The sequence below is a fragment of the Haliotis asinina genome, chromosome 15 (genome assembly GCF_037392515.1).
Source record: "Haliotis asinina isolate JCU_RB_2024 chromosome 15, JCU_Hal_asi_v2, whole genome shotgun sequence".
Classification (NCBI taxonomy): domain Eukaryota; kingdom Metazoa; phylum Mollusca; class Gastropoda; order Lepetellida; family Haliotidae; genus Haliotis; species Haliotis asinina.
The window spans coordinates 39,035,000-39,047,897 of NC_090294.1; the positions used below are offsets into that span (position 1 = coordinate 39,035,000).

Sequence of the window (12,898 nt, forward strand, 5' to 3'; positions counted from 1 at the left end):
CATATATTTTCTAGTATAGTGTGTTTGCGCCCATGAATTTGTTCTAACAGTCTATATTTTGCACTGTCACTGTAATAGCTTTGCCGGATTTGTAAAATTCAGTTACGTTCAGAATATGCTGATGCTAACATGCACACAGCGTGTCTGAATTGAAATCACAATCCAGACACCTTTCAATAAATTTGTGTAGTTTTTCGAAAAAACAACCCCAACAAGGCGCTATGTGTGTACTTTCTTTTGAGCGTCAGTTTATGTAATATAACTTCAACATGCATATTCACTTAACATAATTCAATGAAGATCTGTAAAAATATTGTTCGTCGTGCCCTACATACCACCGTCTCCTTCCAGGGTCACCACGCCCCGTATGCTCACATAAACTTACTGAGACAGGATGTACAAACAGGCATAGCGTAATCAGGTATTTGTCATTCAAGTCACACGAACCACCATGTTTAAAACTGCCACTCGTGGATGGTATCCTGCATTTGGCGGTTGAGATGAACAGGATATTGCATTGTGGGATCGCACAATATGACGTCGTAACGTCATATTATGTACAGTACGTGCACATGAATTACAACAGGTGCCCGTCTCTAGGAAATGAATCAATCAGATAAACCTATGACACATAGTAAAGGGTCTTGCAATGCCAATTGATAACGTGAATATTTCTCATTTAGATTTCATTATATGTTAGGTATATCTTACAGGTGTCCTGTTCTGGCATTCAAACTCCACGGGGTATTGCAAGAGTAGACAACGGACAGCAAGTACAGAAACATGTATTTACCCAATTTATTTCTCTTCAGTAATGTGTCTTTCATCCACAACTTCATTTTGCTTTTCATTTTGTGTTTTCCTTTTTTTTCCTTTTAGTATATTTTCATAAAATTAATATTCGACTATAGAAAAGTTCTTTTTTCACAGTGCTTCCTGACATTTAACATACCTGAGATTCACATGTTGACTGATGCAAACGCTGAAATGGGTCTTTTTCGTGCTTACCGGACCCAAACTAATATAAACTGTGTTAACAGCCGCCCTTGATGCAGTAATACCTCTTTGTGGACCCCATGTTCAGTTAATTTGGCCCTGATTAAGGATACGAATGATCAAATGATTGTCGCCGGGTGTGTAATCACATACAGGTAGATCGGCCGCGAGATATCTACCTGGACGCATGCTATGGCCTTCACTAACCACACATTGAAAACATCAAAGAGCCCAAGAACGTGCATTTACCAGGAAAATACCACACACGTCAAGCAAGACATAAAGCAGCACTGTTCGTGGTGAATCGCAGTTTGTGTGGCTAATTTTGTAACCAGATATAGCTTGTGCTAATATATGTTGTTGGTCTCGTGGGAAACTGAGAGAATTAGGGTTTTTTAGATTTATATTGTATTTTTTTCAGATATCTCGGAATGCATTGTCTCGGTCAAGAAATCAAGTCGTCCATAAACAGAAAACCGAAAATTACCCCGATTTTGCATATGCACTACGACAGAATAGTATTTAAACTATGACTGGATATTTAACACTGCGTGGAAACACGTAACGAGTAATGAAATGAGTTTCTGTAGTTCAAAAGGTGACGCGGTGAGGTTACCTCGTGGTTCAAGCGACCTGAGTTCGATTCACAACACATAGAACTCATTTGCGGTATTCCTACCGTGATATTGCCGAAATATTGCTAAAAGTGGCGTAAAGCCAAACTCACTCACTTTACCTGAACTGAGAATGTGTTAAGACATACACAGTGAACGTATGGATATATATTATCAGGACCAGAATAAAGAGTGACAGAAGTTTGTGACTGTAACATTACGTCACAGTGTGCTATGATGGCGGTCAGGATATATGTTATATATTATATATTTTAGCCTCAAGACTCTAACGGTTCCAGTGGACAGGTCATGTTGACTCACCACCAGCAAGGCCATGCAATGAAGCAAGTACAGTTTTACGCCGCTTTTAGCAATACTCGAGGGGACCCAAGAGATGGGTTTCATACATTGTATCCATGCGGGGAATAGAACCCTAGTCTTCAGCATGACGAGCGGACGCTTTAACCATCATACTACCCTACAGCCACAAGTCACGACAATGCATGGTCGTCTGGACAACACACGTCGGACAAACGTTAGAACCAACAAATATCCAGGCACTGGAGGTGTTTTTTCTGAGCCGGAATGAAGCTATTTAGATGACAGACGTTGAGATATAACATACAAAATAACATAGTATTACACATATCAGGAATATTCGACCCGAGACACTGACATAGTTGAATCAGGTCAAAACACAACTTGTGCTGTATTTTCACCGAAACAGAATCAGCAGGAATCATCCACTGGCGTATAAACACGTGACCAAGGATGAGACAACATGTCCATGTCAAAATGATAATTGTAAGCTTCATTCTGGAAACAAACGTTGAAATATATGGAGCTGCATAATGTGTATGCCGTTATGAGGTCTGCAAAAGCGTCCATTCAAAAAAACCCGTTCCGATTCTTAAACCCTCGATTTTACTAATTAACCTTGAGCGTCATGGTGGATTGTGCTAATTTTCAAGTCATCCTTTCAAGCTTTCTGTTTTCCTCAACAAATCTCTGACACGCGGGGAGGGGATAAGCGACATGCCATTGGGGTCAGAAATGAGATAGAATCAAATCCCCCGTGTCCGTCAAAGAAGGAATCAGGTCAGGCCAGAGGACCTGTAAACACCAAATTAAACATTGTTGTGGATAATAGACTTAAAGAACGATCGTTGGCGAATTCTACAATGTAGAAGTGCTTAATACCTCTGCGGATTTTTCCACTTCAGCCGACTGCTTAGGCTGCATGACGTCATCGGGGCATTGACCAATAGAATCAGTAGAATTGAAGGTACCTGTCCATGACCCTTCCGTGTTTAAAACAGCCAAGGTAATATGGTGTTTAGTCAGTAATCGATTCTGTACGGGCACACTAGTGGTTAGTAGACGGCATCGAGGGCAAGATGACATAATATCATCCAAATATTAGTGCCCGACAAGCCGATGTCTTTACATGATAAGCATTGGCAGTGGACACCTATTCCGGATCGGAACATACACAAATACCAGATATATCATCAAATGTTTGTACGGTGTACATACATTACAGTGTTGAAGGACACTGAGTTGTGTAGTTTTCTTGTTTCTCAGAATATTGGCCTGGAATGTTACATGCATTTGACTGTAGGGCACTTAAAACAAACTCTAAAACAAATCTCGACTAAATGCATAGTCAAGTTTATAGCACGGACAAAATCACAAGCAACTTTTTAGGATCACTATGAAGTGGGGATGATATAAGGTTTTCTTACTGGCGGCAGCTGTCACTCACACAGCTGTCACGCAAGTAAAGTGTTCATCACGAGTAAACTGGGGAACAAATTGTACCAAAATGGGGAATGACGTAAGAAAAATATCTGCCATTATGACAAATGTGAAAATGACCTCTACACACGTGAGCGTTATATAAAAAGTTTGAATGCAAAAGATAAATACGAACACCATTACTTTATTTGTCTGCATTCTTATTTGTTATCGTAAAAGAATCATTTTGGAAAATGGCAGTTACGAATCTGTTAGTGGGAAAGAATTCTGTAAATATGACACTTAAATGTGACCCGTACAAAATGTCTCTGAAAGGTATATCTTGAAGGAGCTGTATTCTAAACAACACGTCCAGTTTATGACAATTCTTGTTGAGGTTCATTCCGTGTAAAAAGAGGTCGTGTGTTTTTTGTGACCTTATAACTCTGTCTTGAAAAATACTGACCAATGGGACTGTGCTAGCCACAGTCAGAGTTCCCGATATCTCAACAATAATTCTTGAATGCAGTTGAAAAATAATATTTGCTCACTTAAAGCTTCAAGAAATCCTTTCAATAAATACCGGGACAGCTCACGATCTTCGCGGTAACTGGCTTCAGTGAACGAGACATAGCTCCCTGTGAATGGAGGTGAAATAAGAGCGTGAATACCCGAATAATTACAGCGCCCCCAAGTGGGCGGTAGTGTAAACACATTGTCTGTTCATTCATAAAAATCGGATGATCGAAAATCAGGCGATTTGAGGTATTTGTTTGAATAATAGGGGCCTATTTTGGGTTGTGGAACATTGTTCTCGATTGCCTGGTTTAACAATACAATACATAGGTTAAACCTTTTATGGTATCATTAAAAAGCAAAAACGTAATTTTAACAGACCACTTAGTGTCGAAATAAACATTTTTGCTAATAACAATAGTGGCATTTGAACAGCCTTTTGCAGCCTGTAATTGCCATAGGGTCATGTACGTGAGTGAGTCTGGTGGGGTCAAATATCGCGATCAGTGTTATTTCACTCATGCATCAATGTCCATCTAGCCAAACAGTGCTAGTCTTCCTTTGATACAACGCAGCAGCTAAACACGGAGGCACCGGGGCGATGGGGTAGCCAAGTGGTTAAAGCGTCCACTCGTCACGCCGAAGACTCGGGTTCGATCCCCCTGAATGTGTGGAGCTCATTACTGCTGACCCCCCGCTATGATATTGCTGGAACACGGAGGCAATATCACTGACTCCGATGAAACCAGTGTATTATCCCTTAATAGCTAGTGAGGGGCAACAATAAAAAAGCGCCATCCTTTAATTATATATAACCACAACGCCATTTAAACAGCGCGAAACTCCACGGGTCTGCTCTAACGGCCTACAACACAGTGCTCCGGATAACCCAAACAGCCTGTGAAGGTGCTATAAGGTTAATAGCCGTATGGGTTCTCTCACCTGGTACCCATTTTCTGCTGGGTGAACGCAGGTAATTGTGAACAAACTCAACTGTCAACAAACTCAAGGTGAGATCACTGACTGACGCCCTGGAAACTCTCAGGAGTCAAGATGCCAAACATGGTCACCCAGACTTCTCCGTAACTGATGTTGTTTATCTTCAGCTGAATGGTATGGTCTGTACAGCTAAGCATAAAAGCAGACATCAGGAATCCTTTGTCGAGTGATACTGATTATTTTAAGGAATATATTGGGATAAAAAAAGTTTTGAAATATATGTATTCAAGGTATTCATAGACCCTGCTTCATGGCACGAACTCATTAACATCTTTTTAAAACTCAAAAGTAATACTTATTACTTGTGTTAATGAGGTAAGAAAGTTTGAGGACAATCCCCAACCCCAACAAGGCCCCTCTAAGCGCGGACACGGGGAAGGTGACAGAGGTGCGAGTGTCGCCCAGGTCACCACGTGTGTACGCCCCACACCGAACACTCCGTGGGACTCAGTCGACCTAATGATGCTCCTAGGTTTGACTGAAGCGCATTTTTTATGTTTTTACACGAAGAAGTTTTTTCGTTGGTGTCAACCTGTGTTTTGATTCATGGAAATATGTTCCCTAAAATGACTGGGCATCCTCACCTCCAGCCCATACTGGCTGTAGGCGAAAGTAGTAGCGGTGGTGATCGTCGCCGTTGTTGTAAGAGATCTGGTGGTGGGAATAGAGTAGTAGTGGTAGCAGTGTTGGTAGCGGTGGTGGTGACCGTCGTCATGGTAGTAGTAGTAGTAGTAGTAGTAGTAGTAGTAGTAGTAGTAGTAGTAGTAGTAGAAAGAGAAGATGAAGAAATCTTTGTCATTGTAGTAAGTTGTCCTCGTAGTAATAGTACTAAAGGTCCTAGCAGAAGTCGTCGTCGTCGTCGTCGTCGTCGTAGTAGTAGTAGTAGTAGTATGGTTGGTGGCGCAACAATGGGCATAGTGCAGGTATTTCCAGCAGCCTCCTTTGATAATGGCGAAGTGAAGGTTCAAAGCTAAGAGAATGCAGACACATTGTGTTCATTAGTTGCATCTGCTGCCTTGGAACGTTATCCGACTAATAGCTTCACAACCAGCGTATTTATGTCATGTCAATATTCCCATAATGTGTCAGCCATTATAATAATGGTATGAAGAACTGTAATCCCCACCATACCCGGCTACAATGGGGAACGCTGCCTTTGTTTTGTGATATTGTTTAAACACTATATTTTTGGTTGTGAACCAAACCAAAACTATTTGCCCAGTGCAGATGGCTGTGGCGGTGGAATTTAGTGAAGGTAATGTTTAGGAAAAGACACTTTGGTATTTGCAGTTCGGTGCTTGATTCCCATGGAGAGTCAGCCAATAACACGTGGCCAGAACAGCCGAAATACCTGCATATGGAAACTCTTAGGAACAATGAAAAAATCACGTTTCTTCTCAAAGTTGGTGTGTGGTGTGCACGTTCGAAAGTAAATGTGCTAGCAAGATTTCATTCTCTCTATTTTGGTAGCTTAATCTTGGCGTGATAGCACCAAATGGGGTTGAACACGGTAGTCACGACAGGATTCGAACTCGGATCAACAACCAGGTCCCGTTACCAAGTCCAGAGTGAGTGAGTTTAGTTTTACGCTGCAGTCAACAGTATTCCAGCTACATGATGTCAGTCTGTATATAATACGAGTCTGGACCAGACAAGCCAGTGATCAACATCATGAGCATCGATATACTCAAATGGGATACAATTTCAGAGTGAGTGTTCCACTGCGACAGCTTGTATGGAACACTTTAAGAAGAAATACTACAAATGTGCGTCACAGGCAGTTCCACTTTTGAATGTGACAAGCGAACACTTCAGCCAAGAGGCTACCGAACAGCATGAAAAAAGCCTCATGAAATAGCCGTTAATATTTCTGAGTAGGGTCCGGTTCGTCATCATAGTGGTCAGCTGACCAACCTCATTAGAATCGTAATTTCTTATTAAACGTATTTAACAGTTTTGTTTTGTAAAATCGTGCAAAACAACGTAAAATTTACGCCGCTTTTAGCAATATCCCAGCAATATCTCGACGGGGACACCAAAACAGGCTTCACACATAGTGCCCATGTGGGGAATCAAACAGAGTCGCACGCTTTCTTTCACCAGACTACCCTCGGATGTCCCCGAATAATATGTTTAATAAAACAGTGTAAAACTTAGAACACAGCTCTTGACATACCTTTATGTACTGAAAAACAAACACTGTTTGAAACAATGTAGCTGGACACCCATTCGGTTTGTTTGGAAATGAACTTGCTCAAAACAACATCTCTTCTGACCTGGGGTTATGGCTTGTTTTGCGTTTTCATTGTGTTTCAGAATAGTTGAAAGGCTGAATCTTATAAGGCATAAGGCATATAAGGATCCAAACCCGTGACCAGCCGATCCTAGCAGAACCAAGGGACGCAACACCACACAACACAAAACGCCAACTTCAAACAGCTGACCATCGTGGCTCCTCGGTACAAAGAAAGACACCCTGGTTCAAGATAATGTTTGTCAACAACTGCATAACAAAAGAAAATCTGCTTCCGGCGTTAGCCACTTATATCTTTTCACAAGGATGCAATTCAAGTCTACACCTGATATCGCACAGGGGGCCCACTTACTCCAGATATGAATTAAATGGGTCATTACATGAATCATGATGGGGCGATGTACCCGATACCCTTTGAACATGATTCACGCGGCTGTTTGCTGGGAATATCAAACTAAAAGGATTACCCTGCTTTTGTGATGTCCACCACAGACAAAGCATCTGAGACACACCGTACATGTATTACCGATTTTCAGAACCGTGTGGAAACGTACGATGTTTCTCATAAAACACACAGAAATGTTTAAGTTTTGTTTCGATTGGCTGCACTGTATTTATTGAAAAGGGGTATTGTCAGCTTTCGTGATTATACATTTGCAGGGGTGGATACAACTTATTGAGAAATGGGGCTTGCACAGTCTTGAGAAGAGCGAGGGGTGGGGGGCACACTTCGTTTTCACCCGTTTCCACGAGAGTTTCAATGGTCATTTATTAAACAAAAGAGGGGGTGCGCTCCCTATACGTGTGTATTAATTGGAGTGCCATATTTGAAGTGGGTACCCCCAAATCTACTGTCTGTTCCCGAGATTACATGAGTGTTATGACTCATATTGTCCGGGTTCCTTTCACAGTTTTGAACTCTGATATCCTAACCTTTTTGACCGTCATACATCGAAAACGCCTCGCACAGGATGAAATCTAAACAGCTACCTCTCCCGGTCATTGTTGATATAAACATATTCAAAACAGCTGTTCGTGTTCACGATGCACTTTGACTGCATGACTGGCTGTCATCAGGTGATTACAACGCTACACCATCACCACTTCAGCAAACACGATGTTTCATGTATCAACAGTTGTTACCCAGCAACAACAAAACCCCAAATAAAACACCTAAGGCATTAAAAACAAAGGAAACGTGACGGTATTATATGTTTAACCTTTATGAAAAAGGGGGCTTAAGTCAGAGTCGGCGTGAAAATTTCCACGGACCTGCCGTCTACACGTTTAACAACATTCATTTTACGAGATGAGGTGATCTGGTCACGTGACCTGCCCAGACTCAGGTGGGTTGGGTTTTTCAGTGTGGCTGGGGAAGGAATTCTCTTCTACGTGTTTTCGTTTAGTCTGCCCTGACTGCAAGATTGTCAAGGAACTTTGTAAACAGAGAGTTGCTCCGCTGCTGGTCCTGGTTAAATACTCCCCCTCGGAATCCCCCTTGCCCGCATACCTGTTCACATGACAAGTCGCCATCATCTGACACTGAAAAGTCGCATGTTCTCTTTCGACCAATACGCAACTGGTGATCACCCACACCACAATAGATCAGTCGGCTCCATTCATGCGTCTGTACTACTGGGTTAGAGAGCGGGACGTAACTGACAAAAAGTCTACGCACGTAAAACGGTGTTTGTGTGATTCAAAGCCTAGCTACAGCTCAGAATTATTTGAAAACATTTGTTTCAAGACAATAACCCGCGTCTCCGTTGTTCCAACACCAAGCATCACATAAACGTGGTTCCGCCAGTACTTCTGTACTTTAACATTGGTTTCCCATGGACAATGCATGCTAAGCTCTTCGCGTTTTCAAGCATATGGCGTTTTGTCATTTTTACTTTGATCATCAATGCAGTAAAGCGTAATAATGAAACCTCTCTGGTACACAACCACCAGTGTACTGAAATACTACCTGAGTAGTTGACATTCATATCAAAACCTATATTTATCTTCACTGCTAGACACTGAAACGAAAACATGCATTTTGTCAAAAGTACTCAACATGGCCAAGCTAGACGCAATGTCCAATGTGTCCACAGTGTATGAGGTAGGAAAAATACAACTTCTTGTTTCTGGTATTCTGACGTTCCCATTATCCTAGCTGACAACGTTTCTAATCACGTTTCATCGTGTCACAAAAACTGCAATAATTCGTAATCTATGCACCGACCCATATACACAGCGTAACTGCGTTGTATGTTTGACTCGTGTATTAGAGATCGTCGGTCTTGCAGGCGAGGACATGATAGCATATTTAGTCAGGTAACGTGTCTGATACACAGAAAATATTGAAATAAAACTAATGAATATGAAAATACAGTAACGCTAATCACGATGCGGAAAAATAGTCTTAATGACTGGCACTTAGATGCAATTTGAGTACAAAAGCATCATGCACGTGGTATACCATTCCGCGTGGGGCAACAGAATGCGATCAAACTTGCCCGCGCCTTCCCCCCACTGATGTACACCTGTCTATATGATGCAACAAGACGAAGTATAGGAAGTAAAAGGACGGCTGAAGTTGACTCGTCGTAGATTTCTATAGATAATATTCAGAGCACGATGAATGTATTTTTAACAGTGAAGGAAATAGATCAACACTTTATTCTGGACGGCTGTCGTTATCATTGTGTTATAACCGGATATTCCTCTCAAGCAAATACTCGATGCATTATATCCTGTCTCCAATACCGACATTACCCCATTAACACAAAAGGTGAAAAACCCCACAAGCACAGTTACCTATCACGAAAGTTTCAATTATTGAAAGTGATAGGTAATTTAAAATGATTGAAATATGGTTTTATTATAACTGCCTCAATTACATTGTCAATTAACTTAATACTGTTTGAATTTCAATCACAACAACAATGGAATCAAATTGATAATACTTCAAACACATTAATTAAAAGACAGTAAACACGTGAAATATTTAGATATCCAAGATGTAATGTATGTTTATATTGGGTAAATATATGTTTGTGTCACCACAAACAAGCCTTGAACATTTCACTACTCTGACCTAAAAACTTTCATATGTACCTGTAGATGTTAAACATGCTTTTCTACCAAGTCACCGAGACCTAGGTGTGGGGCACGAAATAAATAGGATATGAAACGATGGAATGACGTTGTCGATATGGCGAATACTAGTGACGCTTGAATATATATCATCTGTCTAGTAACCGCTACCCTGTCACTAGATCACGTCTTTATGTCGTGGGTTGATTTAATGTCGTTCCATATCGCGAGATTACAGGTTCTGATGAACCCCGTCCTTGATTACTGATAAATCTATTTGAGAGCCTGGTGAACATAGATGTTCAAATTTAACAGAAGCTGATGAAGTAATATCAGCTGAATATCTAACATTCTTAATTATCCTACCTGAACCGTGGCAGGCGAGATCAGTGTTTTCCGGCGACGTTCTTTTAAAATATATCTCAACAGAATCATCCGATCTCCGTGCTTGTTTTTTCTCGTGTTTTCGACGTAAAATCCCTCTGCCTTCGATAAACTCCAAAAGAAACATCATGAGGATGAAGACACTCACGAAAAGCACCAACTGGTTTATTTTAGTCATGATTTATCGTCTGTAAGTAGTGCCCAATACTTGCGAGTTACATTTCCCACAGTCTCGAGGTGTTGTGTCGTCTGGGTGCTTGTATCGTCTGCTTTGTCACGTGATCGTAAGGTATCGGGGTCACGAGCTAACAAAGCCGTATTTCGGTATTTACCGAGCAGCCGAGCGAACATACACAGTTTTTATTTAACACTGACGAGAAAAATGCGTGTATATTAAGCATATTATGTCTATTGACGTAGTCATTCCTAGGACAAACTAAAGGTTATGATAAACGCATTTGGCCGTCTTGACGTAAATGATAGTTTTGATGCTTGAATGAATAAAAAATATCTGTTGATGGTTATTAAATGAAATCATAATGCATGGTTGAGCACACGAATCACCTGTTAGAAATTGTTCCGATGTTGCCAAATTTAGACAGCATTTAAACTAGGTGACTCGATCATGGGGTAGACATGTATTCAGCAGAGCTGAATCTACTACACGTACGTTAGGCGATTTGAGATGGGATAAACGTCTCGTTACATTTCACGTGTGTGCGTGCGCGCGTGTGCGGACGTCAGTGTGTTTTCCCTAAGCCTTGGTTTATGCCCTTCGTGCCATGCGCAAGGCAGGGTAACAGCAAGTATCAGTCTTTAAGCATTTAGTATATGGGGCGACCGTGGTGCCATTGGCCCACCGCTATAAAAGCAAGCACACAATCCAGCTGACCAAAGTGGCCTTTCTAGATTTAGAGGAATATACCTCCCGTTAAGAAAACTAAAGTCTGTTCATTAGGTGTAGTATGTTAATATGATTTTAACATCCAAAACATCCAGATGTTTGTGTGAGATCAAACTATTTCTCACAGTAGATATTTATCGTTTTGACGGTAGATTTTTCACAATGTGACTTCATGAACGACACAATGCTATGACGTCACCGTAATGCAAGTCTAATGACAGAGATGTATATGTTTCATTGAAAACTAAAGAAAGGTGAATTTGGTTGATAAACAGAATCTCACCCTCGTGTCTTCTGAAATCAAGTATGTCAACACTCATTGATAAAAGTAAATATATCCTCGGTAAGCCCAGGATATTTATAACTTTATCAGCTCCTTTCGTGATTGTGTATGTAATAAGCAAATATCATGCAGATGTATTTTGCGACACTCCCTCAATATAACGGGGCTAAAAAAAATATTACAAAGTCATGATATTTACCAGGTACAACGTTGCTACGTCTTTTTAATTGGACTCTGTGTTAATGCTTCCTAGTCGATACAGGAATCCAAGTGTTAATGAAAATGTTGCTTTTTCGGGAAAAAAACTTAGTAATAAAGGATAGGACTAGTGTCCTTAATGAAAGAAGATCACTTAGCTCAAGCACCCATCCACTCAAGCGCCATCCACTCACTCACCCACTCACTCAGGCACCTACTCACTCACTCGCGCACTAACTCATTCACACAAGCGCCCATCCTCTCAAGCGCCATCCCCTCACTCACTCACTCACTCACTTACTCGATAATCCGTCCACCATGAACCCGCCACCCACCACACCACAAGGTAGAGGTGAAACCATGTCTCCAAATATCGCAGGGCTGAATCACCCCCACAGATCGTTGTGCGCAAGGTGAGACTGGCACGGCGTGGGTGGGATAGAAAGGAGTGGGGGTAGCGCGTTATGCCGACATGCTCGAGGGTCATATACCTCCATCTGTGAGCTTACAATCATGTTATTGCCATATTCAGATGTGTTGAGGACATTTGGGCTTTGTTGCCTATTGGTGTGTGAAGTCTACCCCATTTATAATGTCGTTTAAGCTCTGGAGGATTAACGCCTATCTCCGTTCCATTAAAACGCAGAGTACAAACACGGTCTATATTCTAGAACCCCACTCAGTAGCCACGAGTCCTGTGAAGATCCAACCTGTGAATTAATTCCAAGATAAGGAGTAAAATCTGCAGTGTGGAAACGAACCCGGCACCCACAAAGGCACACCAAAAAAAGAAAAGAAAATTAACCTGTCGGTTTGGTGACGTAATTAATGTACCTTTGAGCAATGTGTTTTCAGGAATGGAGAGAGACTTATGTTTAACTATTATCTTATTGTAGTTTCTTTAATCTTATTTAAATTGAGAAATTAGGCAC

General features: G+C 41.2%; 1 protein-coding gene across 1 annotated transcript in view; it reads right to left on the bottom strand.

Moving 5' to 3' along the window:
• The window catches only part of LOC137265786 (uncharacterized), a 42,139-nt gene extending 31,272 nt beyond the window's left edge, over positions 1-10,867 (bottom strand). The window contains exon 1 of the mRNA XM_067801243.1: positions 10,564-10,867. Within this exon, the coding sequence (XP_067657344.1) occupies positions 10,564-10,759 (196 nt within the window). The 5' untranslated portion in view covers positions 10,760-10,867. The remainder of the gene's footprint in view (positions 1-10,563) is intronic.
• Positions 10,868-12,898: the final 2,031 nt, after the last annotated feature.